Raw genomic sequence first — 2,007 nt, forward strand, 5'->3', positions numbered from 1 at the left:
ATAAAGGGATATAAACTATTAAACATTTCTAAAAAAAAAAAAAAAAGCTGCTTCATTATTTTTTGTAGAAACCAAAAAATTATAAATGAATTTATAAATGTCTTAACTGTAACTTTAATTTAATGTGTCCTTGAATAACATAATAAAAGTATTAAAAAAACACTTAAGACTTTCTATTAAATAATTTAATTCTTATAATGAGGCTTTTTTCATTATTTTTTTTCAGGGTGAAAATCGTATGACCCTGACATTTTCTCACCTAATGCTCAAAAGAAAAAGAAAAATGAAACTGGATTAAAAACATGTCACTGTATGAATTTTTTTTTTTCAAATGAATTAAAATATAGAACCAAAACTTAATGCTAATGAATAATGTCAACTATATCGCCCCTTATGTGCTGAGGTTTGTTACTGCCAAAGTAACAGCACACTTTAAGAATATTCACTTTCAGTGTGTTGATTCATGTCTTCACGTACTTGCGTAAAGTGTGTTTCAGGCCTATCCTGCCGTACAAAGCAAATTAGATTTGCCTGACTCCACAGAGGTCACTAGCTGAATTTTTGTTCAACAGCATTGTTAACTTGCACACTGCTACCATCACAGATTCTGTTCTTGTAACAGATGCATAAATTTGGCCTCCCGTAGTGCTGTGATGCGATGCAGCGGCGCTCCGTCCTTCCAGGTCCGCCTTCTACGACATCCCGAGACATTTCCGACGCACTCTTACAGGAATCAAGCTGGAACGAGGACATGGCACCCTCCAGGGAATAACTCACAGTTCTGAGGTTCGCTAGTGGTTAACTGTCGACTTCCCTCAGGGTTCCGGAGGGCTGTAGATGGCAAAGATGGTGGAGGTAGTGATGAACGGCGGGGAAGAGAGTGAGATAGAGAAAGACGGAGAGAAAGGAAGAGCACAGTGGAAGCGCCAGCACTATAACAAATGGGCCTCCAGCCGAAGCCAGTGCAATCCTTGGCGTATGTAGCGCACCAGTTCTGTCATGCTGCTGTGCTGCGTCAACGGTTCCATTACTGAGTCCAGCTCCAGAAAGAACTCTGTCAGAACACAGAGAGACACACAGAGCGATTGTTAACATGGGAGGAACGTTGCTGTTTACGTATGACTGTGGTAAATTATATATGACAGGTGTTGGTAACCTTTTTGACATAATGTGTCATTGACAGCAAAAACCACCAATAAAGCAGATGCAACTTACTGGCAGACTAACTGCAACATCTTGACCCAAAAATAGGTCCATTGACGGCATTCAAAATGAGTTATGTATTCAGAGAAAATACAGTTGTTTAAAAACAACATAAATTGTTTACAAATTGCAAATCATGGATTTTATATTTAAAAAATATCATGTTTTGCTAGTGATTGTTTGTTTAGAGAGCTGTAAAAAGTGGAAAATAGACTTAACTGAACACTGTTTTAATTTATTTAATTTTAAGCTTGTTCTGTAGACCAAATTGAGCTATTTTAATTGCTACAATACATTGTATGGGTCAAAATTATTTTTTCTCTTTCATTAGGAAGTATCATTGTAAGTTTGCCACCATAAATATATCAAAACTTCAATTTTAATTAGTAATATGCATTGCTAAGAACTTTATTAAACCATACATCAATGGAAAGTTTATTTATTATATCTTCAAGAAATTAGGACTGGTCACATATTGTTTTTCACATTTTATACAAGATAGAAGAACCGTTTTTATTTATTTATTTATTTATTTTGTTTTATATAAAAAAAACTATATTTTTTGACTAAAACCATATTGTATCTGATTAGCAACTTGTCAGTAATGAGTGAATGTGAAAAAAATAATAATAAAGTTTTGAATGTCACTATGTTATTACAATGTTATTACTGCATTTTCCTCTTTTCTATATACATATATAAAAATAATAAATTCAAAATTCTTTGAAACCTATGAAAAATCTTATTTGATAAACATATAATCTGAGAATTAGCACAATTAACCGAATTGGAATTAATTGTATT

At 33.5% G+C, this 2,007-nt stretch overlaps 1 protein-coding gene across 1 annotated transcript in view; it reads right to left on the minus strand.

The window, feature by feature from the left end:
* Window positions 1–932: 932 nt before the first annotated feature.
* The window catches only part of aff2 (AF4/FMR2 family, member 2), a 163,634-nt gene continuing 162,559 nt past the window's right edge, over window positions 933–2,007 (minus strand). The window contains exon 19 of the mRNA XM_073820142.1: window positions 933–1,054. Within this exon, the coding sequence (XP_073676243.1) occupies window positions 933–1,054 (122 nt within the window). The remainder of the gene's footprint in view (window positions 1,055–2,007) is intronic.

The sequence above is a fragment of the Garra rufa genome, chromosome 16 (genome assembly GCF_049309525.1).
Source record: "Garra rufa chromosome 16, GarRuf1.0, whole genome shotgun sequence".
Taxonomy (NCBI): domain Eukaryota; kingdom Metazoa; phylum Chordata; class Actinopteri; order Cypriniformes; family Cyprinidae; genus Garra; species Garra rufa.